This window comes from Plectropomus leopardus, chromosome 2 (genome assembly GCF_008729295.1).
Source record: "Plectropomus leopardus isolate mb chromosome 2, YSFRI_Pleo_2.0, whole genome shotgun sequence".
In the NCBI taxonomy this organism is placed as follows: Eukaryota; Metazoa; Chordata; class Actinopteri; order Perciformes; family Serranidae; genus Plectropomus; species Plectropomus leopardus.
In genome coordinates this window covers 6,884,563-6,910,734 of record NC_056464.1, presented here as the reverse complement: position 1 = coordinate 6,910,734, position 26,172 = coordinate 6,884,563, and the positions used below count along the sequence as shown (strand labels likewise).

The 26,172-nt window shown below is 39.2% G+C and overlaps 1 protein-coding gene across 1 annotated transcript in view; it reads left to right on the top strand.

Annotated features, from left to right (window-relative positions):
• The window catches only part of cntn3b (contactin 3b), a 70,014-nt gene that overhangs the window by 9,416 nt on the left and 34,426 nt on the right, over window positions 1-26,172 (top strand). Inside the window, exons 3-5 of the mRNA XM_042495342.1 lie at window positions 2,581-2,716; window positions 17,832-18,007; window positions 23,926-24,024. Coding sequence (XP_042351276.1) covers window positions 2,581-2,716; window positions 17,832-18,007; window positions 23,926-24,024 — 411 coding nt within the window. The remainder of the gene's footprint in view (window positions 1-2,580; window positions 2,717-17,831; window positions 18,008-23,925; window positions 24,025-26,172) is intronic.

Genomic DNA, 26,172 nt, shown 5'->3' with positions numbered 1-26,172 from the left:
GTCTCTGTATTCTTGAAACTCACAAAATACACCTTAGATCTTACCCGACATGGCATTTTATTCAAATTCAGCTTGTTCAATCAAACTGTGAGGTGTAGATTTGCTGGGATGCTAGTTTTTGATCATTTATGAATAGAGCACTCTATGACAGTCTCCTAAATTATAGGTGACAGTTTCAGATTTCACTTTTTGTTGCTGTTGTTTGGGTCAAAGCTAATTCCAATATCCTCATATTTCTGAACAACCACAACAAGAGTTGCATTGATTTATTGTCATATGTTGTTTCTCAACCTCAGTGGTGGATCTTCACATAAAGTACTCCAGGAAGCAAATTTGCAAATTCTAGGATAGCAAAGTCATGACGCGCCTTGCTGACCTATGATATTACTCATTGCCTTAGTTGATTGGATTGGTTAGGTTTAGGCAAGAGGAATGGAATTGGATAGGATTATGGTAAGAATGTCAGAGTAAGCCAATCAGATGCAGAGTAAGGCAGAAGAAGGCAGCTCATCCCAGGATTTACAAATTCTCCTTCGGGAATGAGTCCTAAAACCCAGAAATGAGTTTACATTTTAGCACTCCCAGTTCCCTCCACTGGAAGTCAATGGGTTTTTAAATGGGTTTTTGGTTAGATGTCTGAAATACGATCTGTGGTCAACACAAGCATGAGAGACTTTCCAGTTTTGTTTATGACATAAAATATGTCAGTAAATACCTGTCTAAAAATTTGAAATCTTTTATTTGTCTTTAAAAAGAAAGTTGCTAAAAAGGGGCTATATGTAATCCCACTGAACACAACGATTCAGCCATGTTGTGGTCTGGATGTTAAGTCATGCAGCCATGTAGTTTGTTTATAGCTTAATGTAAGCCTTTTCCTTATGATGATTGCATTTATGCTTCCAAAATTCTAAATGTGTAGTTCATTTGTGAAGATTATTTTGCTAAACAAAACATGTACAAATCATAAACAATTGTTTGCCACAGAGCTTATTTTCTATTTCTATTATCCAAATTCCAAATGGAGAAAGCCTTTTGTAAACCATGGAAAACCATGGAGCCTTTTGTAAACCATGGAAAATCCCATATAGGACCAATTGCTCAGCCCATTAACTTCTAACATGGGCCCCACATACTAATGTTGGTAGGGTGCCACCCAGGAGGGAGGCTCCAAAAAAAAAAAAAAAAAAAAAAAAAAATGAAAAAGAAAAGAAAAGATAAAAGTCATAAGGAGCATGATGCAAAAATCAGAAGAGGAGAAAAACTGAAAGTTTAAACATACAGTATTCTTTTGTTTGTTATTTATTACTATTGTTAACCTGTTTATGTGAGTTTTTTTCTCATTAACTCTTGTTCTTCTCAGTAATGTAATCATGATAATATTTTTGGGGTGGTGTGGGGATGGCCAGTGGAAGCTTGCCCAGGGCTCCAAATGTCTTAGATCTGTCCCTGCTCAACCTCTCACCCAGTGAAATATGTGTTGAATCCTCGACATATTATCATTACCGGCTAAAACCACATGTAGAACTGTTAGCCACATGCTGCAATCTGTTAGCAGTAGGATATTAATTAGGCCTACTCTGGCCGTCTGTTGACTCCGCTTTCATTTAGTACCAGATTGTGTTCCACATCTTTCCTTTTAAGCTGCTGGCAGATGAGTGCATCCTTATGGCCTCAATTAACCGGTGCATGCGTAGTATGACATAGACATTCTGAAAATAGATCACTCTGCTTTATTTATCAACCCTGTCACTTACAGGGAATTATTAATTACTGAGGATAGATGTGGCTTTTTACATCAGTGGTCGACTATTGTAGACTTTAGCGCTCATCCAGGTCCCCACCTATTTTTAACTATCATTCTGATATTGTTTCCGCCAAGTAATTAACACTGAACACCTCAGTTTATCTATATGACTCAGTGGGCTACATATAACTGCATTAAACTGTCTAAGCCTTTAGCCAGCTACATATTTACACAATCGTCAAAGCAATATATGACATGTTTGCAGTATATTTTATTACTTGCATTTGTTCATGTGAGTTTTGAAGCAGAGAAATGAATCATATTGGACAGTAGCAACAATATGATGATGATTTATGAGGATGATAAAATGACACTGTGAGGCCTGGCGCTTTGGAAAATGTGTGTGCATGCAAAATTGGCGTAAAATACACACAAGTGCTATGGTCAGTGTTTTTTCTTCACTGTTCCAGTGTCAGGTTATTAGAATAAAAAACAGATACCAAATATATCAGCATTAGCAGTTAATGCCTAACAAGGGTAAGTGGGATTTTTTTTCTTCTTAATGCAAGATAAGCAAAGGGTATACATCTTGGGGATTGTCTTAATGCAATTCTTTGCTTTTCTTTGAAAGGAGCAACACTGCTTCTATGTATATATATTGAAAAAGTAATATGCACTGAGTGTCAGGAAGTTGCTGTATTTCAGCAAGAGTAACTATTTGTCCTCACAGTGTCTCTGCGTTCTCTGCTTTTGCAGTATTCGTCCACAATTTTTTTAAGGTCAAAGAGACAATTTCTCTGGCTTGTACTACTATAGACTTTCTCCCCTTTCCTCAGCCTGTACAGAGGATGTCATATTTCAAGGGCCAAGATGGAGGACGGAGCCAAGTGACCTCATTTTACCGATCAACTCCCCAGACCAGCAGGCTACCATCACGTGTGAGGCAGAGGGGAGCCCTCCTCCGCAGTACAGGTAAATTACCACATCAAAGTTACAGTCCCCACGAGCCTCGACTCAACTGTCCACCTGCTTTCGGTTCCGCATGCACATCACATGGTGAAAATCCATTGCTGCTTAATTGCTTGTGAATCTTCATTGCCGCTTCTGCGGAAATCAAAGAGGGTACCGATAGCGTTGATTGCTATTGATTTGTTAAGGAACAACGTTTTCTGGACATAAATGCTCGAGAGAGATTACGCGCCATCCAACAAAAAGAAAGGCTTCAAAGAGCCACTGCTTAATTGAGCATCCATTTCTAATTGAAAAAAGCTTATCTATCTCAGCCGAGGCTATGATGTAGAGTTAGAGTCAGGGAGCCGCCACTGTGGTTGATGAATATGCCGACACCTCAGATATGAGTGAGGTTAACTTTATTAATGATAAGATTTAAGCCACAGCGCGGCTAAAGCTGATGATTTATAATATGGTGCACGGCTAAAGAAATCATTAGGAGAGAAAAGGAGATTCCAGCGACTCATTTGCAACACAGATCCTTTGATATCTCCGCGGCTATTCCCTGGTGGTGCAGGGAGCCTGCCTGAAAATGGCAGCTGGCGGTGTTTTTTGTGGTAGATTGTGTTTCGGAGCTTGGTCAGCACCATGTAGATGCGCAGCAAGCAGGGGAGAGAGGCAATAACCTTGTGAGTGACATTCTGTTAAATGCTTACATTTCCTATAATGTGTCTGCACTGAAAACATGGTCCAGGCGCAGCAGTGGAGGGGGGTATCATTATACTCCTCGTGCAACCTGAACTGTCTCAGGATGAAGTTGAAACCATCACTTGCATTATTTCAACCGCAACTTGAAGCACTCTGGTGTTGTGCTGTGGAAGAAGTTTTCTTTTTTAGGTTCTTTGTGCAGCAGAAGGCAGATCCAAAAAAGCTCTGGTAAACGGACTTTAGGCCACTTGCCCGGCACCAAACAGCAGACAAACAACATTAGTGACTAGCGAGTGAACACAGTGATCCTTCCTCCATCCCTCCTCTGGTACTCTTCCTATTTTCTCCCATGTTTTTTTTTCCTGTTTAACCCTTTGAAATCTGGGGCAACATCACTTTTCTTGTGCTGCTTTCAGATTCCTTTCAGGAGTATTTAAACCTTTGAACTCTGAGAAAATTGTTGCGATTTCTTTGAAAAACATGGGGAAAAAAGGCAGTGAGCAACAAACTGCAGGAAACTGATAGATTTAGAAAATTATTTTTTAAGTCAATTTCCCCTGCCTTCTTACTGATTTCTTGCTATTTTTGGGTAATTTCTTCATTTGTTGCCCGTTGCCCCCTCCCCGTATTTTTTAAAGAAATCAAGCCAATTTGCTCAGGTTTAAAGGGGCTTAAGGATTTTTTGAGGAGTGTATCCTTAACTTAATCAATGATCTAAGGATACAGACTGTTGAAATGAGGCAGTATTACAGGGTAAGGGTTCCCCCTAATATTTCAAATTATTGATTGAAAACATAAAGAAAAACAATTGCTTAACTGTAATAGGCAACCATGCACTGCTGCTCAAAATAATCATTAGTAAATGATAATCATTAATAAAGTTAAATTATTTCTACCGGTTCTAGTTTTACAGTGTGCAGCAGTTCTGTGTGTGGGTTGTACAAGTATTGTCGCTGTATGCCAGCAGAAGCTGTTGCTCGATTGCTGTGGTTAGATATAATCAATGTCTCACACTGCACTGTCTCTATATTCCATTACATTTAAATGTGACAAAAAAGTGGAGGAATAGAATGTAATATGAGTGTTATATCACTGTCAACTGTTATAGTTTCTTTGAAGTGTTGGCATGTCATAAAAAGTGTCATAAAAAGGTCATAGTATAGTATGTCATAAAAAAGTCATTAAAAATGTCATAGTGTGTGCACTTTTCCCATGAGGCCCTCAGTCATATGCTGGCTCCATAAACTTTGAAAACCCTGATCTAAGATTTTTGTTCAAAATGCTCTAAAATTATTAGTTCACCTGTAAACTTTGTGAAAATTTCTGCTGGCAAGAATTCTACACAGACCCCCCTAGAAGGTTGGGTTGGAGAAGGTGTCAGCTGAAAATGGTCTCTCCCCCAGATTGCTAAGTCCCTTCAGGCAAAATTTGTGATATTGATTAAAATTGACTTGAATTGAATTGGCTAATAGAGCATATAGCAGCTAATAGGTGGTAATATTAGACTTACATGGTCAGTTGCTCCAGGATTTCACAATGTTTGCAAATACAAAAACTAATGCAAATTAAGCCGATCCACATGAATTCTCAATGAACATTACATTTTTGTCCAATTTCCACAACTTTACCACAGATTTGACCATTTAATATGTATAACCTGGTTTCATTGACAATGCAGAGGCACCGAGAGCGCACATATGGAAGACTCACTTTTTGGGAGGGGAGATGGGCACCAAATACAGAATTTTTTGACCTAAAGCATGTAATCATGGTGTAGTAGAGACCGCAAACTTAAGTATGAACCTGAAAATAAGCACAATATGGGACTTTTAAATTTCAGTTAATGTGATGCAGTCAATGTGATGACTGTTTTGTATCATTTTAATTAAAGCATGTTACAAAATCCACTCTTAATACGATCTGGTGATAAAATGATTGCTCTGATGTTACATAAAGCTATTGTTTGACTCAGTCCTGTTTCTCCAGTGAACTTTGTGTGGCTTCTCTCTTATTTTGTCCATTTTTAATGTATCCTCAGAGCTGAAGTACCCCGAGTTCACCATTTCAGAACACTCAGCTTCTGTTTGGAGTACAAAACAACACACGAACACGTCTCACTCTGGCGATATTCATCTAGGTCAGTAGGTCCACTGTTTGGAGTCAGAGTCCTCAGTTATGAAAAAAATATATATCTGAAACCAGGTTTTAAAGAAGGAATTGATGTTTGAGTGAGCAAACTCCACCACTGTGGATTGACATTTCTGGTAATGCTTTTAAAGGCACTAGATTTTACCCCTTAATCTGACTTTGACGAAGGAGTCATTTTTTGAGCTTTATTTAGGTTGCATCAGTTTTCCTGACACTGATTGTCCTTGTCTTGTTTCCCTTCGGGCGAGGAGTGGGCTTTTTTTTGTCCTGATGATAAAATAGAAAGCATAAATTCAAGCAATTTATTTCCCCAACACTGAAATTAGAACCTCAAAATGTCCTGAGCAGACCAAAAAAAAAAACTGCCTTTAGGAAGTGGTCACGCTGTGACTTTCAACAGAGTCTGCAAACTGTGGGCCTAGACCCTGAAAATGAACAGTATTTGTATAATTAGATATGCCAAGCGAGAGGGTATTACATTCAGAGCTCCACACTTAATTTCCTCAGTTACTGCAGCTATTAAGAAAAAATCATCCATTTGGTTTAATATCCAGAGAAAAAAATTAGGTCACACAATATTGAATTTGTCAGAGAAGATGATATTAACCCTTGTCAGGGAGCCACTGTAGCATTGAGATATCACATCTCTTGTAATAGGGTGTTTCATTTTTCAGCTGCATATCCTACAGTGATAAAATACTGAAATTATTAACCAGATATTACCTAAATCCAGTGGACAGTGGCCAAATATTTACAAATATTTTTATTTTTTTTTAGCATTACTGCAATGGACTATAAAATGTATGCAATAATACCAGCTACAATATAATATGGTATTTGAGTCATAAACATACAACTTAACCACCCACATTGAATTATTTTTGTTATTTAGAAAATATGTTAATACTGTAGGTCACCATACATTAACAGGCTGTCTTTTGTATGTCTGAAGAGGAAATGCTGAGTGTCATTGATTAAATTATACTCCCTTCCTTCCATGTATTCATTTTTTATACAAAATAACGTTTTTTCCTCAGCAGTCAAAGGATGCCCATGCCAAAAATCCAAATTAAAGATCTTTAGAGTAGTATTAAGTATAGCTGGTGTTACTCTCAAATTTTCTCACTGTCAGCAAATCCTTTGAAAAGAATCGACAAAACATTAGTCTGTCTCTGAATGCGAGCTGATTTCTCTTTCTTCTCATCTCCAAGCCCATTTGTTCTCACTGAATCCATAAATATTTAAGAATGGCTCACAGACATGTAGTTTCATTTGTAAAAAAAAAAAACAAAAAAACAAAAAGACCGTATTTTCCTAAAAGAGCTTTACATTGTAGTTTTTAGCAAATATATGACACAGGAGTGAATAATTCACTTATTGGGGACTATTTTAAGCAGTGGATTAATACAAATTTGATGCTTTTGTGAGTATTTAGAGCAGCAGGAAGGTGTGTGGGGGATTGAGTCAAAATAAACTGCAGCGCTCATGTTCAGAGTAATAAAGGAATGTGTCACCCGGTGTAATAGTGTGACACACTGATGTGTTTTTAACAATACAGCCTGAGTACAAAGAAATAAAGATATATCAGGATTCAGCTACATAAAACATACTTGGTAGTCATTGGAAAATTAATGTGATCAACTGACAGAAAATTATCTAACATAAGCAGCATTACCCTTTAAATTATTACAAGTATATGTGTCGGGTTGTCAGGTGGTTTATAAGTTTTACAGACACTGATGTTTAACAATCATACAGGGAAAAATTCATCTTAGAAATAAACCCCAGGGGGCCAGAATATATATGATGTAGACTGGCATTTTGGAAAAGTGCAGGAAACCACCAACTGAATACATACTGAAAATGTGCTGTCATTTAACAGTAATATGGAAGGAGGCAAGTCATTTAATAGGCTGTTTGGCAAGTTTGAAAATCCTGGCGAGATGATTTAAATAGAGCAGGCGTGTTGCCAAAAAAAAAAAAATGTTGGCATTGTATGTTTCTGCATATCAGTGAGACTACTGTCAGAGACCAACAAAAACGACTATTTTTGCAAGAGTTTGGGACATTTCTAGCCATGTTTATAGCAACGAAAGCAGGTCTTTTTCATGAGAGTTCAGGACATTTCCAGAGTTGTTTGTAGTGACATTAGAGGGTATTTATAACAAGAGTTTGGGACATTTCTATCCATGATTGCAGACACAAGGTGAGTATTTTTTATGAGAGTTTGGAACATTTTCAGCCATGTTTTAAGGGATATAAACTGGAGTTTATAATTAGAGTTGAGGGCAATTATAGCTGTTTTTGTAGCAACAAAGTGGGCATTTTTCAATGACATGCATTTCTAGCCATGATTGCAGGTTATTGCAAAATTTTTGAGAGTTTGGAAATTTTCAGATCATGTTTGTATCGATATAAGCTGGTATTTATAATGGGAGTGTAGGGGCAAAAAGTGAGTCTTTTTAAAGAGAGTTTGGGACAATCCCAGTGGTGTTTTGTTTTGTTTTCAGTGTATTTGTATTTTTAACATGTGTTTAGAACATGACATTTCTAGCCCTATGTGTAGTGACAAAAGTGGGTATTTTTCAGCAACAGTTTGGGACATTTCCCACCATGATTGCAACCACAAGGTGGGTATTTTAAACAAGAGTTCAGGACATTATTTAGGACATTATCAACCATGTTTGTAGTGATAAAGGGGGGATTTTTCAATGACTGGGGCATTTCTCGCCGTGATTGCAATGACAAAGGTGGGTATTTTCAACAAGACTGACACTTTTCTGGCCATGTTTGTAGTGACAAAAACAAGTCATTTTCATGGTTTTAAGCAAAACCATGATGTTTTTCTACCCATAAGTATTTTTTTTCCCCTTGACCTGACCAATGGCTCTATGTGGAATTTAAAGGGTATGAGTTGTTTGTCAAGCACAAACTGGAGATGGACTCACAAAGCAAAATCACAGACTTGGATAAAAGTTCAGGGTCTTTAATCGGGTTCAGATCAGTACACAGGTGATCAGTCAAACACACCAAAGTATCTGAATCAATAGGCAAAAAGGGTGGTCAAAAGGCAAAAAATGGTCTAACATAAACTCACAGGAAACTCTAGGAAAATGCTGGAACTCTCACTCAAAGGTAAAGACGATCTGGCAACAAAAAAGGAGAAGACAAGGACTTAAATACTCTAAGACAATGGAGACACAGGTGAAATGCATTCAGACACAGGTGAAGCACATTGGGGTGGGGCAAGTAATCACAAAGGAGGGAAACTTGACAGGAAGCACGATCTGAAATGAGATGAGACAATGGTTACCAAAATAAAATAGGGAACACAGATGATGAATAAAGATGAGCTGAGGGAAATTGACAGTTTACTTACTCATCACTGTATCCTGTATACCCTGGTTGAGAGGCTGTCTTTAAAATTATGTAGACTTTTTTTCATTGGCATTCCTTTATTTACAAAGCTGTTCTCGGCCTACCTCCAGCATATTTATGTGTCTACATATCCAGGGTTTGTGAGAAGAGCTTTTATGTATGCTGCTCCATATACGTGGAATCTTTTGCTCTCATTGGTTCCTCTAGGCCATTGCAAAGCACTGCTGCAGCACCTTTGTATGTCATCTTGTACATGCCAATATCAGGGTGTAGGCCTATTCTTGCTGGGCTTTTATTTTTTCTTGTTTTTATGGTTCACTTATAGAAAGCATTACATACCTTTTAGTCCTGCCTTGTTGTAATTTCATTATCTTTTCTTTTTTAGGTGTGTTATATTGTTTGTTTTGGAGTTGTATATTTTGATTTTGGATGTTTTGCTCTGTGTTATCTGTCTGTAACGTACATTGCTGCCTGTTTTGGCTAGGACAATCTAAAAGGAGAGACTTTTAATCTCAAGGGGTTTTTGTGGTTAAATAAAGGTTTAAAAAGTGTCTGGACACTGCTCTCAACATGGAAGAGGATGAGCCGATGGCTTGTAGCTAATGGTGCTAACTCAACAAACATCACTAAACAAAGGCAACAGTGCTGACAAAGCTAACGGTGTTAACACGGGGGAAACAGGGGAGGGTGGGCGCTATGCTTTGGTAACCAATGTATGCGTGCAGTGCAAGCGACTGCAATGAGCCAGTGGTATGCACACATGCACTAACATGCATGCATGGCCGGACTGCTCATGACAATAAACCACAGAGAAGTTCAAGTTAGCAGGGCTTCACTCTCTGCCCAGGACGCCATTACGCCATTCTGTCCTTGCATTCCAAATAGTTATTTGCTGCTACATTAGTGCTCATACTAATGACACATTCAGAACCTTTAACGAAGCCATTGTCACAACACTGAATGAAAAATAAAGTTTAGAAATATCAGCTACATATGAAATACACAAATGCCACTTTTTTTGCAGCAGTGTACAGTGCCAACATTTATCCTGGCGATTGGGTTGAATATAGAGAGTAGAGAAATGATACGATTAAATGAGAATGCCAGGCTGCCATGTGTGCTTATGCTCATAACCTTTGCTAGTTGGCTTCATATCGTCTGATTTAGTTTCCAACACTTCGATGCTCCCTCTCTGCCTCGCCCACTCGGTGACACCATGAATATATGAACGGGAAGCCTGACAGTTCTCCAGTTGACAAATAGTCCAGTGTAGCGCTAGAGCACACTCCAGGGCTCAGAGCTGTGCTTTATGAATACACCTGTCACTGTGTTTACTATGAATCTGCTGTAACACAGGATCAAGGGCACAGCAGTGATTGGAAAGGGGGAATAAAAAAGTACTCTGGCTGGTGTCTGCTATCATGTAATGTGACTTCAGGCAGATGTATGACTCTACCTTTGTTTACGGGTCGGTTCAGGGTAACAGGGACATAAATAGAAATGTGAAGGTGTGATTAGAAGATGTTATTTTTTTGTTATGTATTCTGTTGCAGCACAGAGCCAGATGCACAAGGCTGAATCTAGAAATTGTTCCAAATGGAATTGATTTTTATCTTTTGGAGGGCTACTTGTCCTTTTAGAGGGTGAGAAATTCTATGACCCTTGGGCTTATGGGATCATTTCAAAACCAACAGGATAAACTGGAAGAATCCTGACTTGTGGTCTTAAATAAAGGCTAGAGTTTTATTCCTCTGTGCCGACAATGCTAGAGGCACTATGCTTTCAGGTTTTCTACCCCATTCTTGGAACACAATATCCCAAGAATGCCTTTAGGGAATTTGGACTCAAGGATACACTGATTTGAATTTGATGATTGAAGGTCAAAGGTCAGGGTTAGTGTGACCTTGTCTGTCTTATTCTTGTGAATGCAATATCTCAAGAACAGCTTGATTATTTTTTAATCTTAATCTTCTATAAAAACACTTTTCTTGCTGGAGAAAGATGTGCATCAAGCATCCAAGTTGTCACTGACATGGATGTAAACTGTAAGTGCAACTTGACTGGCATGTGGAAGCATACACCTGCAAGGCAGTAATTCTAGTGTCTAAACGATTGATAATGGATTTATAGGTATTTACTGTGTGGTGCTTTTATTCTTCTTTTGCTCTGAGAAAATGCATAATTTATCCAGACTTTAAATTGTAAATGTAAATGTAATTATGTCTGTGTAAGGGTTTATGACTCTGTGTGTATGTGTACAGCTTCACTGTATCCCTGTTAATATTTCAGTAATTCCATAGGAGCTGATACAGGCAACACCCCCCCCCCACACACACACACACACAACACATACACATACTGATACACACACAGAAACGCTCACTGATGCGGGGTGGTTTTAGGAATATTTATCGTGTTACATTTGGCCTGAGAGCCAAATGAACATCAATTTATTAAAAAGCAGCAGCAATAACCTACTAAACATAATTGTAGAGAGTACCCTGGTCAGCAGTTGAATTTCCATTATCAGCTCTAAGCTCTGTGTGTTCCTGTGTGTGCAAACAGTACGCAGTCTGTGTGGTCACTGCCGTCTCTGTGGGTGTCTGGCCTAAAGGAAAGCCAGGTGAGCCAGTGCTGCAGTACAATCCCCAGTCTATTTGATGAGGAGACCTCATGCAAAATTGATGTGAACCTCAAGGTCACGGGGAGTTCATTCAGAGCATGCTCAGATCAGCTCGCGCCTGCAGCACACCGCGGCAAATAGGACTGTTCTCCTGTACTCTGTTGGGCGCACTGTAAGCTGTTCTCCACCTGATGTAGTGTGAGATTCAGTCTGAGTCTGTTCGGTCTGTGCTCGCATTAAGACCTCTGCTCTGCCTGAGTCACCTCACTGGTTCACTGCTGCAGTTTGTGTTTGAAGGGGAATTATAATGGAGGATACATACACGGATACAAAGAACTAATACTGCTATAATGGCTTGTCCTTCAGCAAGGGCTGGCTACAAACAGAAAAGTGCTAATCAGTTACTGTTATAGTTATTTAAATGGAATTTCCTACATTCAAATGAGTAGGGTTTTATGGTTGTTTTATGATCCCTAAAACAATTCTGTGTCTACTTATGGACCCCCCCCCCCCACACACACACACGCCACCAATCACAGCTTTTGTTTTTATCATAAAAGAGATTTGTCTTAGAATAAATATAGTAATAAATATTTTTTAAATAATTAAAAAAAATAATTTGAACCAAACGAACTGAGGAAGTGAAAGTATCTCACAATATTTCACAAGCAGCTAACATAAGCAAAGTTAAGTGCATGTCAGAAAAAATGGTCTTTTTATGACCACTCATACTATATCATACAGGTGGTGAATGGTAAATATTAAGAAGAGAAAAAGTCTTACCCTGTGTCGGAAATTGTCCATCCACAGTCCTAGAAGTATAATTTTTTAGTGTTGTTTGAGTGTCTAAATGGAATTATTATACCCCACAAAGTGGACTCAAATTATCCTTTAAAGTGCTGTACAATCAATATATTATGAATGGTTATTAAATGACTAGGGCTCTTAGATGAATTGTAAGCATGGATTGTTTAAAAGATAATGGAAGTTGCTACTTTGACATCACCCATTGGTTGGTCCCATATTTGGATGAGAGCGGTCGAGTTGTGGGAGAGCGAGGTGTGGCTCTAACTGGGAGCGCAAGTACATCATGAACACATCACTCATAGTGGCCACGCCACAAGCATAACTTTAGGCCTTAATAGAATGCAAATGGGCAAGTTTAAAATTCAATCCTCCGTACAGTTGTCACAAATGTTGAAATTAGCATTAGAAACCAAAAACATTTTTTGTACCAGGCTGTTCACATATTAATTTCAGCTTTAAAGTTGGGCATTCTAACAAAGTGTGCTCATGGGGAATGACTCACTCTTGGAACTTCAAGTGGCCATTTGAGGAACTGCAGATTTATGCACTTGCTCAATCTTTCTTCTTCGGAGGTTGCTGCTTGGCTGTAAGTCATTATTAGGCACAACAAATGTAATATCCTTATTTTGCATTACACTTGAATTAATAAAATAAATATATTTACGAACTTATTATTTACAACTGCAGACTAAGATTATTGTAAAAAAGCCCCCATGAATAATTTACTTTCATTTATAACAAACATTCTCATCCTCCCAAAAAAATACAGGCAGCTTACTACAACATATTAAGATGTTTGGTGTTGATGATGTCCTCTGATGGCCTTTTAAATTACAACAAGAGGAACAGAGGAAATCAGGTGAAGTTATATAAAGACTGACAAAGTCTGCTTTGGGAGGAGGTTGGGGTGGATGGACAGGTTTGCACTTACTAAGGGTTTTTTCCTTAAGTCTAAATTCTTGCCTGTGTTGTACGTCGCTTTGGATAAAAGCGTCTGCTAAATGAAATTGTAGATTGTAGATTGTAGGTCAAAAAACACAAGACTTTGACCCAGGAGGCCGCCGTTTGTCTCCTGTCTAAAACTAGAAAGTTAGTGTTGAGTTATTTTTAGTATACATAGTTAAGTATTGTATCAAGAAACATCATCTGTTAATGCTCTGAGATGCCCTGTTACCCTCCGTGCTCTTATATGTATCACTCAGTTTTCATCTCCATTAAATGCTGTCGGGAAAATGCAGATTTCAATGAATAATATATAAAGTGTTTTCACTGTTTGTATATGTTGTTGTGTATGTAACATCATATTACACATTTAACGTCATCATGCCCATCCATGACTCTAAACCTGACCTGTAGGTGCACTGATGTAGGAAACTCTCCTCTGGGTCAAATTGGAGAATAGGAAACAACTAAGTATTTGGTAATATTGGTTGGAGGACTTGTTATAACTGCAGATTTGATGGATTATTATTATTCATTAATGGCTAGTAAATATTTATAATCAAAGATGACATACCACAGATTTTCTTGACTTATTACTTTGGTATCAGTCACATTAGTGGAAAAGGAAGTGGCAAAGTTGAACATTTGCACAAAATTAAAATGCAATGAAATAGCTCTCAGTTTAGAGAAGGTTGCATTTCTCTCTTGTGTTTTTTTTTTAAAAATGTTTTTACAAGCTGTCTATAGATGCTGGGTACAGTGTGTTGTGTTGATGTTTCTTCACATCTTCTGGGTGTGAAAGCGTCACTTTTTTTCACCCACCTCTCACTGTCACCATGTGGGAATTTGCAAGTGCAAGTTATTTTGTTCACAACCGGCTAGTATTGACAAAGAGTGACACAGCTGCCATTAAAATGTCACAGTCATCCTTTAAATAGTTGGGTACATCCTCTTTACCTCTTATTTCTCATCTGATCTTTCCTCACACCTTTAAATCACATCCACCTTCTCTGGGCTCATGAAACAGGCTAACAAGGTTCCCCTATGTCCTCTAATAGCAGAGCCTATCTCAGCTGTTTCTGCAGCAAGAGCAGGTAGGTGGCTCACTGATTGTGCCTGCAGTGCAGACACCATCACACCCGGCCAGCTGTCTGCTCCAAGGGTGTGTGATCTGTCCAGGCTGCCCACCTTCCTCTCCCATTAAGTTCAATCATGCTGGGTGGCTGCAAGTCTAACTAGCTTCTCATCCTTTTCCATTTAACCTCCTCGCTTCTTGCACATACAATAATCCTCTGTTTGGCACAAACAGGGAGGAAAAGGACAATGGGGAATTCATCCAAAAAATACAACCGTATAGTGTGTGCTTTATTCAAAACGTTTTATATTCGGTAAGGGAGTGTGTGTTTTCATATATATGCTTGGAAATATAAGCTTTGTCAAGCCAAGTATTGTATATTTTAAAGTAATATCATTGTTGGAACAGTGACAAAATCAGTCGGATTAAGTGACTGGCACCGACTGTAAGATGAATAATGCAAGCTACAAGATGAAAGACAGCTTCGTCTTTTGTAGTCTGTCAGGCAGGAGACTGTGGAGAGCCATGACTGGCTTTAAGACTGCATGAAGCATCATTCTAACAGCCTGTTAGTTTGCCCGGGAGGAAAAAAAAACATGATATTGATTTTTTCTCTCTCTGTATGATTGGAATTGTCATTTCACATTCCTGTCACAAAGGCAGACTTACATGCAGCATTCCAATAATTCTTTGTTTCTTATATTCCATAAAGAACTGAAAAGTAATTTTTCATCTGTTAATGCTCTGAGATAAAGCCCTGTTACCCTCCATGCTCTTATACATATCACTCAGTTTTCATCTCCTTTAAATGCTGTCAGGAAAATGCAGATTTCAGTGAATAATATATAAAGTGTTTTCATTGTTTGCCAAGAGCATTATTCAGTGTTTTGTCTCTGTTGGTAGAGTGATTAATAGCTGTCACTTCCTGAACTGAGCTTGCATGACAAAGTATCTCGTGACCTTTCTTTGCAGGAAATGGTCTGTAGACAATGCAATATGAAGGTGTCAGAAAGCAATAAGTCAGAAACACAAAGGCACAAACATGAACTAATTAGAAAGCACTCAGAGAGCACATAACTCAGCCAGGGCTGCACAGTCCTTTAGATTTGTAATTTTAATGACACAAAATGTTAAGGCGTTTTTAATCTCCTTCAAAATACACATAAAGATGCACAATTACGGGATGCTTTTGTCATATTTTTTTCTCTTTTTTAATCCGACTAAGTGCTGTAATTTATGAATAAATAGTATTGAGACTAAAGTGATTGTTACCACTATCACTGTGGGGTCGAATGACTCCGCAGTAGTAATGGGCATTTATAGGCTCCAGCTCCAATCAGCTTCAATCAGCTGTGATGGAAATTCAACACCTGGGTAGATGCACTAATTTTTACCTTTTTGCCAGCGCCATCCACATGTCATCAGTCTTTTTCCAGGCAGCACTCAGACATTGTTCACAATTAAAAATTAGTGGGCTCAGAGTTTGAGAGAGAGACTGAATGAAAAAGAGATATAAAAAAGAAGTAACAATTTCACTGGCCCCCATGATGCTTTCTGTTGTTTACTAACCAGTTTTTCATTGTATGGTGTAAAATGTGACTCAACAGTAAAAAAAAAAAAAAATAAACAGAAAATCATACTTGTCCACTAAAGAGCTGTGTACACAGCCAGCATATCCTCATGCAACAATTAGTATGATATCCTACAAACATGCACACAAAATATTTGGCATTCATGGCCCACAAATGACGTTTCATCCTTAATGTAAAGTTACGTAATTAACGTACAGTTACAGAGGTTATGTTTAGGCAAGTAAAGCTACTGTGGTTAGGTTGAGGAAAAAAAATATGGGGACAATGTAACTTAAAATGACTCAAAATTCACATGGTTCTGAAAACTGGTCTTCTGGAGGAAGTCCTGTGTTTTTTAAACCCATCCACCACCCCAGCCTCATCCTTAGTGGACTGCTCAGGACCACTTCTGCCTCTTTACTGAAAGTAGTATGTTGGTCAATTGATTGTAGCTTTCCAAAATAGATTGGATATGTATGAATTTTGGTACACAAATTTGGCAATGGGAAACCAGTCTATCACATATTTTTAAACAAGTATTTAAAAACCTGCATACATGTGCTAATTTTGGTGGAAATGGGTATAAGAGTCTAGAGCAATGCTATAGCTTAAATGTTACTGCATCAATAATAATCCACTGGTATACTTTATCAGAAAAAGTAACTCAAAGTATAAAAGCACTCACTCGGCATTACATTATTATTATTATAATACTGCAGTACTTTTAATTTAAGGGATACTTCAACGATTTTCAACCAGCTTTTTATCATAACAATTTAAGTAGTATATGTTGATAAACTAAGGCAAACTTCCCCCTATCTAACCAGGGCCGAGATCTCCCTCCTCATCTCCCAGATCAACTACCCAGGTTATCTGGCAGATTTTCGCTGGCTGTAGGGCTGGTGTTGAGCTGCTCCTTTCTCTCTCAAACTCAAACTCATACCAAACTGTAAAACCAGACAGTGCTGAACAAATTTAAACCACGTTTTTGTTACTATATTGCATATTTCCTGCCTGAAATGTTTTTTGAATCATATTTTAGTGAACTGATAAGTTGTTATGCTGTATTATCTGGGCATCATTATGTTTACCAAAATTTAATGTAATCTATCCAACAGTTGTTGAGATATTTCACTCTTAACCACCAATGCCAACCCCATGGTGATGCCGGAAAAGTAAGGATCACCAAAGTCAGTAGGATACATGCTGTGGGAACCTTGAATGTCTGTACAGAGTTTTATGGTAATCCATCCAATAGTTCTTGAGATATTTCAGATATTGGACTGGCCAACAGATCGACATTGCACTGCCTCTACTAAGGCTAAAATCAGCAAACAGTTTTCAAAATGCTCCCTCTCACTGTTTACTGAGGCATAATTTTGTGTATTTTTATCTGCACCACAACACTTAGCTCTCAGCCCATGGCCTGAATTTTCCACCAAATGTCAATGGAATCTGTTTAGATTTTTCAGATATTCTACCAGCAGACTTACAAACTGGACCAAAAACATAACCTCCTTAGTGAAAGCAATTAAAACTAAGATGAAATAAACCCACTTTACTATGCAAGTGGGAGAAAAATCAATAAAATAGCGGATTTGCACAGTTTTTGCCTGCATTAATAAAATAAAAATACATGAATAAACTCAAACTGTCGAGAACTAGGAGATGTAACTGTCCTCAGTGTCAAAAAGTTTGCTTTTTCTAATGAACTTGCTGTAAGGGACATTCAGATTTCTCTGTTAACAGTACAGAGTCCTTCTCTTATTACTCACCTTTTATCTTCTCAGCATGATGTGACCGATCAAATCGATCTCTGTGATAAACACTGTGAGCGTGCATCTCCAGGGGGCTCAGCTACTGATTGTGTTTGCGTTTTTCCAGATGGTCACTAAACGGAACACTCATTGATCTGGGGAATGACTACCGGCGTCACATGTCTGGGGGCAGCCTGATCATTAGCAACCTGGACAAGGACCAGGACATCGGGGTGTACCAGTGCACAGCCTTCAACACGTGGGGGTCCATCCTCAGCTGCAGAGCCAGCCTGCAATTTGCATGTAAGTGATCCTACAAATGCTAACACGCTCCTGGCACGCCTCTGACATACTTATGACACTCTGGCGTCTCTTTGTACCTCCTGTACATCAGTCTGACATGTGTGTAATATGCTTGTTCTGGCCCGGGCCTTCTTTTTTTTTCCATTCACTACTCCAATTTCTCATTTAGATTGCTTGAGAATAGATTTTCGAGAGGGGAAATGGTAATTGAATGAAATGTCAGATGCAACAAACACAGTGGGTGAGGCAGCTTCTGACTGCCTCTGAACTCCATTGATTCTCATTAGTGGTTCCAGCTCTGACAGCATCTATGCTCAGTCCGAATTGACTCATATTTTGCCAAGTGATATGCCAGCCCCTGTGATCCACACTTTAAAGGAGACAAACACAAATGATGCTTAAGAAGTGTTTGCATCTTTGTAATCACCAGCCACTTCTTTATTCATAATATATACAGCAGATTGTGCGCGTATCAGACAATGACAGGCTGTGCGCCGCTCTGTCAGCTGACTGCTGGAAACACAAAAGCCAGGTTGGAAAGTGATGCTGTGGAGTGGGGTCCTATCTTCCAGACAGGCACTGTAGAGGCACCTCTCCTCCCTTGATCAAGCCTGCTGACTATTGATCATGTCCCAAGGATAGAGAGCATTTCACTTCCTCTCAGGAGATGGACTGCCATTATCCCTATAGCCAGTAATGAATCTCACTTGCAGGGACTGGGTGAAGAGCCGAGCCGCTTGACATTTATTGTCTTGCCTAATGCACAGTGAGGGAGGTCTAGGAGATCAGCATGGCTGATACTCTGCTTTTCTGTGTAATGAGGCCACTGCCCTAAGATAGAAATGTCATGCCTTCTTTGCTGCTTTGCTTCCCTTCAAAATTCAGCTGCAACCACTATAGGCTTACATGCCCTCCCACAGCTCACATTGCTCGCAATAAAAACAACTGAAATAATGCATAGAACGAAACACGAGATTGCACTCTAAGGCATCAGCATACACACTGTATCACTGATGAGTTCATCTTTTGCATACTGCCTCGAAGAGAAATGTAATTTCATCCAATCTGGGTCTTATTTTTAGAGTTTGGGCAATCGCCATCAGTTTTGATAACATTGTAATCATCAAGTTAATTGCTGATATCTAGGAACATTGCAACACTGGCCCCACTGCAAATGCACTTGTCCTGCTCAGCCTAGACTTTACATCGGGATGAAGTCAAACATATAGAAATATCTGCTCTAGGTTTTGGAAAAGTTTTGCAAATATAAAACTTTAATGATAAAAAAAAAACCCTTGTGAAACAAAGATAAAAAAGTACACTGTTTGCAGTTGGATGTGTGCAGTCAACATTTTGTGTCATAATGTTAGTTTATGTGGCACAATGCTTTAGCAGCAAGACTAAGTTGCCACACAGTATTCAGCTCTTTTAAAGTGGAGATAAAACATTCAACAATATCAGTGTGGTTTGTTTGATTTTTACCTGTGGCAAGATGAAGCACTGCAATCAGACTTGTTATTCACCAAGATTTGCCAGAAAGCTTGATAATATTTCACTTTCACTAGGTAGGGACAGCCATATTTTAACAAGGTAGTTGGTGATGTTTTGGGAATGGTTGTTTATTAGAAATAACGAGTATACCACTGTGCTTCAAACTAGTTAAGTGTAAAATTGAATTGAACACTAGGACAAAGTTACCAAAAAAACCAATTCCCTGTGCTTTTTGAGCTAATAATGGAAAGACCTTTTCACATGGAGTGAAATGACAGCGGCAAATTATAGGATGCCTGGACTTAAAAGTCAACCCATTAGGTGGTGTATGAATAAGGGGCAGATCACACCGAGATGTGTTGCTAGAGAAGCCACCAAAACCATTGTTTCCCTGTGGTATAGTGTGCCTGTAGAGAGCTCCTCTCTTGCTGCCATGTGTTGTGTTTTTTTCTGGTGTTTTTTGGTGTGTGCTTAAAAGTTAAGATAATTTCAACTTTACCACACAAAAAACCTCACTCAAAATATGTGCTTTACCATAACAACCACCTCCTTCAGGCCACCATATGTTATGACTGACATTATTCCCACCTAGAAGTTCAGTCAAATGTAGACATTTTCTGCATCATGTAGCATCGGTAAAAGGTGTGGCCCACCATCAAAAGAACTGAAGGGGCTTAGCGCTACCTGACTTGTCCCATTTTCATGTGTGTGTCAGGTTAGATAACCAGTGCTATGAGTTCAATTATGCATTTATGTGCCCATCCTCTTTTTGTTGAAGATCTTGCCTGTTCTTCAGTCGAGTCTTGGAAATGAAGAGCTCACTTCTTAACCACAGAATTGGCTCAATGGTTGATAATGTTCTTGCCTTAGATCAAAAACAAAAATGTTACTCTGTTTACTTCTTACTGCTTTCATAATGACTCCTCGTCAGGTTTTGCATATAAGTAATCCCAAAACAGAAAGTAAGGTTGACCTTGTGGACAATACGTATAAAATAAGGGACTAAGCCAGTAGGTGGCTACGTTCTTTATTACCCATTGGTTTGTTGACTGAACTTAAAGTTTGGGTTTTTGGGCAACACAATTTCAGATTTTTAGAGCCAAATGTGACCATATTTGGATGAGAGGGTGGAGCTAACCCTAATACTAACTGCTAGCTTGGTTAACACAGTGTATTTAGAGCTATGGTTAAAAGTGATAATACTCATGCTTGTTACAATAAAATAGGCTTAAAACCATTTAACAAAACCAAAATGATCTGGCCCAGCATGAACCTAAACACAGTTTCCTTGTTAAAATCAGATGGCTGCATCCAGTTGCCTGACTCGGCTGAGACCTGGCATGAATGATGCCCTGGGAATGTACTTGAATATCAGATTCCTTAGAGGGCTTATTAGTTCAAATGAACGCTTAGCAAGACTTTTTTTAAGCAACCAAAACTTTACAATTAACTTTCATCCACTGAAAACACACACCAATAGAAACAGCTACACCTACACCTACACCAATACTATACTGTAAATTTGGAATTACTCCATGGTTAAGTTACCCAAACAAATAGCTGCCGTAGTAGTGATTTGTCAAAAGATGGCACACACCTGTCGTTCAAAGTTGTGACATCCATTATGACCAACTTTATGCGTTAACAACAAGTAAAAGGGTGAGTTACATAAAAATATACCTGTTAAGCAGTACTGCCAAAGACTGACGTCCTGTACTGTAACACTGATCACACACACACACACACACACAAATGTAAGAGTCATGAAAGAACAAAACATGTCTACAGTACCAAGTTTACCAAGTCTACTTCAACAACCTACTGGTGAACAAGCAACAACAGTGATGAGTCCTGTCAGTATTGCACTGAGTAGCATATTGAAAGATGGCTGCATCCTGTTGCCAAAAAAGTGAAATACTATCTAGTTTCCAAGCAAATCTAAGTAAATATCAACTTTAATAGCACTGGTAAAGATTAATCACAGTCATATTGTTCATAGTTTCATCTCCACTTTGATATATCAGTGCACTTTACAGACTGACTTCCTGGTTCAACTTTTGTCCACTGCATTGACTGTAGTTTTGTGTGTTCACAGTTTGCTGATACACATTTTGGGGGAATCTACTTTTGGTTTTGCCTCCAAATAAATGGATTAAAAGCTGCAATAATCATTTTATTTATGTTAACAATGGATCCAGTGACTGTGCATGGTGTGAAATGTGTCCCTCATAGTGAAAAAATTTACACATCACCTCAGCTCAATAGAGCCCTTTAGCGTCTTTCAGCTTGCTGCTTTGTTTGGTTTTATGGCCCTCAACTGTCCTGTTTGGTTCAGTCTCAGCACTCTAATCAGTGTCATCTTCAGCCCCAGCTGGCAGCTGTGTTTAGTAATGATAAACCCACTGTACGCCACCTGCTTTAGCACCAAACAACAGACAGACACAGTTAATCACTAGCTGGTGAACATACTGGAACATTTTTGAGAGTCAAAGAATGAGGTATTTTAATGAAGAATTGGTGGAGACCAAAAACAGAGCAAGAAGAGAGTAAATATTGGACTTGAATTTGTCGCCTGGCCAAAGACAGGATTTCTAATGAAATGAAAGTGTTGCTCGGGTTGCTCCACTGCTGGATGTGTAAATAAGCAAACACCATCTCACCATAACACCACAGCAAACACCATATCAGCTTTTCAAGGTGATAATACGTCTGTGTTGTCTTAACAGCTTGTACTACTACTCATTAGTGGCCAAAATAAATAAATAAATAAACAATGCTTTAAATAGTGTGGCTTGTTTACACCCTGTCTGGTGGTCTGACTACTGACATTCCTTGCCCTTGTCGGATTTTGTTGTAATGATGTCAACCTGTACCCACTTCTCAGCAATTTCTTAATACAGTGTTATTAAAATTAATAGGAAAAAGAAGCGCAACAGAAGAGTTCTGAACTTGTTTTTGTTGTTTGAAATGGCAAAGATACATTGAGACAGCTGCATTTTGTCACAGTAAAAGCACTTTTTGCTCAAAACACAATATAAAACGGTGAATGTCTATACAGCGCCACCATTGCCCAGACCAATCATCTTTGGGCCGTAATGGTTGCTCTCTGTAATCTCCAGGCCGGCCATTCTTTTATGGCAGAGACGGATTCTGCTTACAATGGAATCACTGCAGCTACAGTGAGTTTGGCCTCTAGCTCTCAGAGTTACAGTGTGTGGTCAGTTCACTCCAGTGAAGCCCATTATTCTTCTGCTCAGAGGCCAGAGAAGACAGAAGTGTATCCCCTCCAGCTCCGAGGCCCAGCTCCCATCTCTGCCCTCCTCTGTGCCGTTCTGCACAATCTTTGGTGAAGTTGTTATCCTTTCCTCGTCCACTGTGTGATTATTCGTAGCTCTCTGATTCACCTTTCGAAAAAGCATTGTTGTTATAATTATCAGCAGCTGTCATGACGATGCTTTTTCAGTCTTCAGGAGACAGACTTTTTATTTGGTCAGGCAGCCTGGTGAGATCAGAAGGACGTTGCCTCTGCCTGTATTTCAAGTCAGCCACCTCCTCCTGTGGCCTCCTTGGTGTCCTGCCGTGACTTGGCTCTGTTTGATTCCACTGCGGTCATCAGAGAGCTGCTCATTAATCTTACCCACACTCTGTCCCACTTCTCTCCATAATCTTCCTTCTCCTAATTTCCCTTATCGGTCACACTGACTTTCTTTTGTTTGTGTTTGGAAGGCTTACTCTAGGCTGTTAGCCAGAGGGTGCAGACAGAGTACAGAGCGGACTGCGGCAGCTTCTCTCCATCAGTCATGAAGCCAGGGGTGGTTTATCATCCCAGGTTTAGGTTTTGTCTGCCAGCAAGTGCTCATTCATTTGCGAGGGATAGATTGTGCTGAGACTATTGATGGGGAAGCTAATGCTTTTAAGTGCAAGATTACACCACATTTAATAATGATGTTACTTATTGCTGCTGGCACTGCAAACTGTCATTTGTCATGCACGCTCCCCAGTGTTTGCTCAGTCCGTGCGAAACGTTTCCTCAACACCCCCCCAGTCCTGCTCATTTCATCCCATTTCAGCCTAATCTCCTCTTGGTGCTGGAGTGTAGTGTTGCAGGTCCATCTATTTCATCAGCAACCCCTGATGCCTTTGAAAGTGTCGGAGGCTGTCAGGAGGTGTCCCAGGGCAATCAATGATGCCCTATTAAAGTCCCAGTGCTCAAAATGTAACATCAAAAAACATGCCTCAGTGAATCAGTGAGGGGAATTTGGGAAAACTTATGTCTTCTATTTTCTGAACTATCCCTTTCAAAGAAACTTAAGAATACAGACGATAGTCTTTTTTCACTGTCTGATATTCATCTCCATGCTGCTGCTGCTGATTGTCTTTTTTTATGATGCAGTCTAATTCGATTTCGATCTTTTTTGACTCATCAGATCTTGATAACTTCAAAACTCAAACAGTGAGGAGCGCTGTAAACGTCCGGGAGGGCCAAGGAGTGGTTCTGTTGTGTGGACCACCTGCACATTCTGGAGGTGAGTTTACTCTGTCTGGGTATGTTTCTTTCTTTTTTTTGCTTCTTATTTAAACATGACTCATAGCGAGTATAATTCTCTCCTCTGGTTTCACATGGCAACCTTTGATAAAGGATTACTGCCACACTCATAACTTATTCCGCTTTTACGCTCATTTATGTGTACACATGCTCTTAATAATTATCCCCTTATTTCATATTGAATAGTACTACTTCTTGGCAAATCCCTACTCGGGTGTTTCTGTACTTATTATTTTTCTCATTACAGCAGTGTGTTTCTCAAATTAGTCTTAAGCCTAGTCCACAGGTATTTTTAAAAACAGGGCTTTTCCTCCACCATTCTCAAACCCTTTCCAGACAAGCACTGCTATAAAAAAGTCTCTATCCAAATGACAACGCAAAAACACAATTGAAGTACTGAAGAGCATGCCAAACCAACAGGCAGCATTATAACTGTAACCCTAAAGCCATGTTGGCCAATCTCACAAACAAGAAGAGAATGTTGACCAAACAGAAGCCTGAAAAAAAGCTATTTTCAAAAGGCTGCCTGGAGCAGTGACCTATGAAGCACTTTCTGATGCCTCTATTCCTCTGTATAGTTGAAGTGTAACTGTTTTTTTGTTTGTTAACATGTTAAAAGTCCTCATAGCAAGGTTTAGAGCCAGGACTATTTTGGTCAAGTTCACCATTGCATGAAATGTGGCCTCATCTGTGATGAGGGTTGGGTACTGAACTTCTTTTAAGGGTATCAACTGAATTAGATCCGTGCTACAACCCATCCATGAATACCAAATTTCAGTTTCATTTTACCTGGGAGCACATCTGGGTGAGAATGACGGTTTTAGGCCAAAGGTGGCAGTGCCACAAACTGCCCTAAAGCCTGGAAACCAGCAAAACATCTTTGAGGCTGGCAACGGAGCACCGTTGGCCGCTCCGTTGGCCGCTCCGTTGGCCGCTCCGTTGGCCGCTCCGTTGGCCGCTCTGTTGCTCCATTGATCCACTGGCGACTTCTTTGGCTGCTCCTGTGGTTTCCCAGTGTGCTACAATGATCCATGCAGCGCCAGTATGCAGTATTATTTTGGTAATAGCAGAGTATCAATGCTAGACGAGAAGACACACATACACAGACACAAGCAGACAGATGGACAAAGACAGAAGATTTGCTCTTTGTGTGACTAGAAAAGAGCAGAGGAGCACAACTGATTTTTAGTCTACTATGTCACTGCGGCAGATTGTTCAAAAATTACATTGTTATTACAAAGAAAGTTAAGTAAAAGGTACCATTGGAAACTGGTACCAAATTGCAGTATTGGTTTAAATGTGAATGGTACCCAACCTTATTTTTGACGCTTAAACAATGCACAACAGTGCACAATTGACGTTCTGAACCAAAAACTCAGTTTTCCTTGTGTGTACGTCATCACTGATGCCAAAACATTGACACATAACTCTTTTGTTTAACCGGTACAAAAACTAAAGCATAAAAACATTATGTGGTTGTAGGGGAGGTTATGTGCTGGACGACTACTACTGCCTTTTTGTTTGGTAGTAGTAACTTCCTTATAAACTCTGTAAAGCTTCTTCTTTTGTTTATGCTTTGTTTGTTTTTTTGTGTCAGGCCAATAGGTTATTATTTTAAAGTTATAATTGCGATTTTCAATTCAATTCAAGATTTTTTAGGTAAATTAAATTACAGGCCTGTATCTGTGCTCCATTAAAACAAGATATTATGGCACCTAAGGACCCTGACACACCAAACCAACAGTCGACCATCGGTGAATATTGGGCTATTAGTGAATGTCTGATGTTATAGTTTTTGCGTTGAGACCAACACTGTTTGCCTTTGCTGGCTATTTTTCCACCAATTGATAATGTTAAATCGGTGTTGGAGATGCTAAAGCCCTCGCTCTTATCAGCAGTTCTGCTCAGTGTATTAGAAGAGAAACTGTGAAAAATGAACGAGTTAATAAAGTCATGGCTCCAGTTTTTTCTTTTCTTTTTCTTTAAAAAAATCATAGTTGTGGCGTAAATCCAAAAACCATTTAAGAAAGGTGCTGGACCAATAAAAGATAGCAGTAAACAACATGTAGAAAGGTCTGCACACTGTAGCCTCCTTAAGTGCAATCTAGAGCGAAGAGAGAGCTAATGC